This window comes from Eimeria mitis, genomic scaffold, assembly GCF_000499745.2.
Source record: "Eimeria mitis Houghton genomic scaffold, Emh_scaff1119, whole genome shotgun sequence".
NCBI lineage: Eukaryota > Apicomplexa > Conoidasida > Eucoccidiorida > Eimeriidae > Eimeria > Eimeria mitis.
The window spans coordinates 8,571-8,831 of record NW_013567702.1 but is presented as its reverse complement, the minus strand read 5'-3'; the positions used below and the strand labels follow the sequence as shown (position 1 = coordinate 8,831).

At 52.5% G+C, this 261-nt stretch overlaps 1 protein-coding gene across 1 annotated transcript in view; it reads left to right on the top strand.

Annotated features, from left to right (window-relative positions):
* Positions 1-261, top strand: part of EMH_0030030 (uncharacterized protein) — a gene marked incomplete at both ends in the record, with an annotated part of 4,095 nt that overhangs the window by 3,624 nt on the left and 210 nt on the right. Inside the window, one exon of the mRNA XM_013494363.1 lies at positions 62-261. Within this exon, the coding sequence (XP_013349817.1) occupies positions 62-261 (200 nt within the window). The remainder of the gene's footprint in view (positions 1-61) is intronic.

Here is a 261-nt window from a genome sequence, read left to right as displayed (position 1 = left end):
TATATATATATATATATATAACTCATCAAGGGTTTATTAGGGTTTAGGGTTTAGGGTTTAGGGTTTATACCTGCCGAGTTCACACTGGGGCCGCCAATTGGCGTCAAGCAAAGACTCCCATTGAGCCTTCACGCCCCCGCACCGCCAGCTACCCTCACACACAGCCAGGTCCTGCAGCAGCAGCAGCAGCAGCAGCAGCAGCAGCAGCAGATGCAGCAGCAGCAGCAGATGCAGATGCGGGAGATAAGCAGCACATGTAGG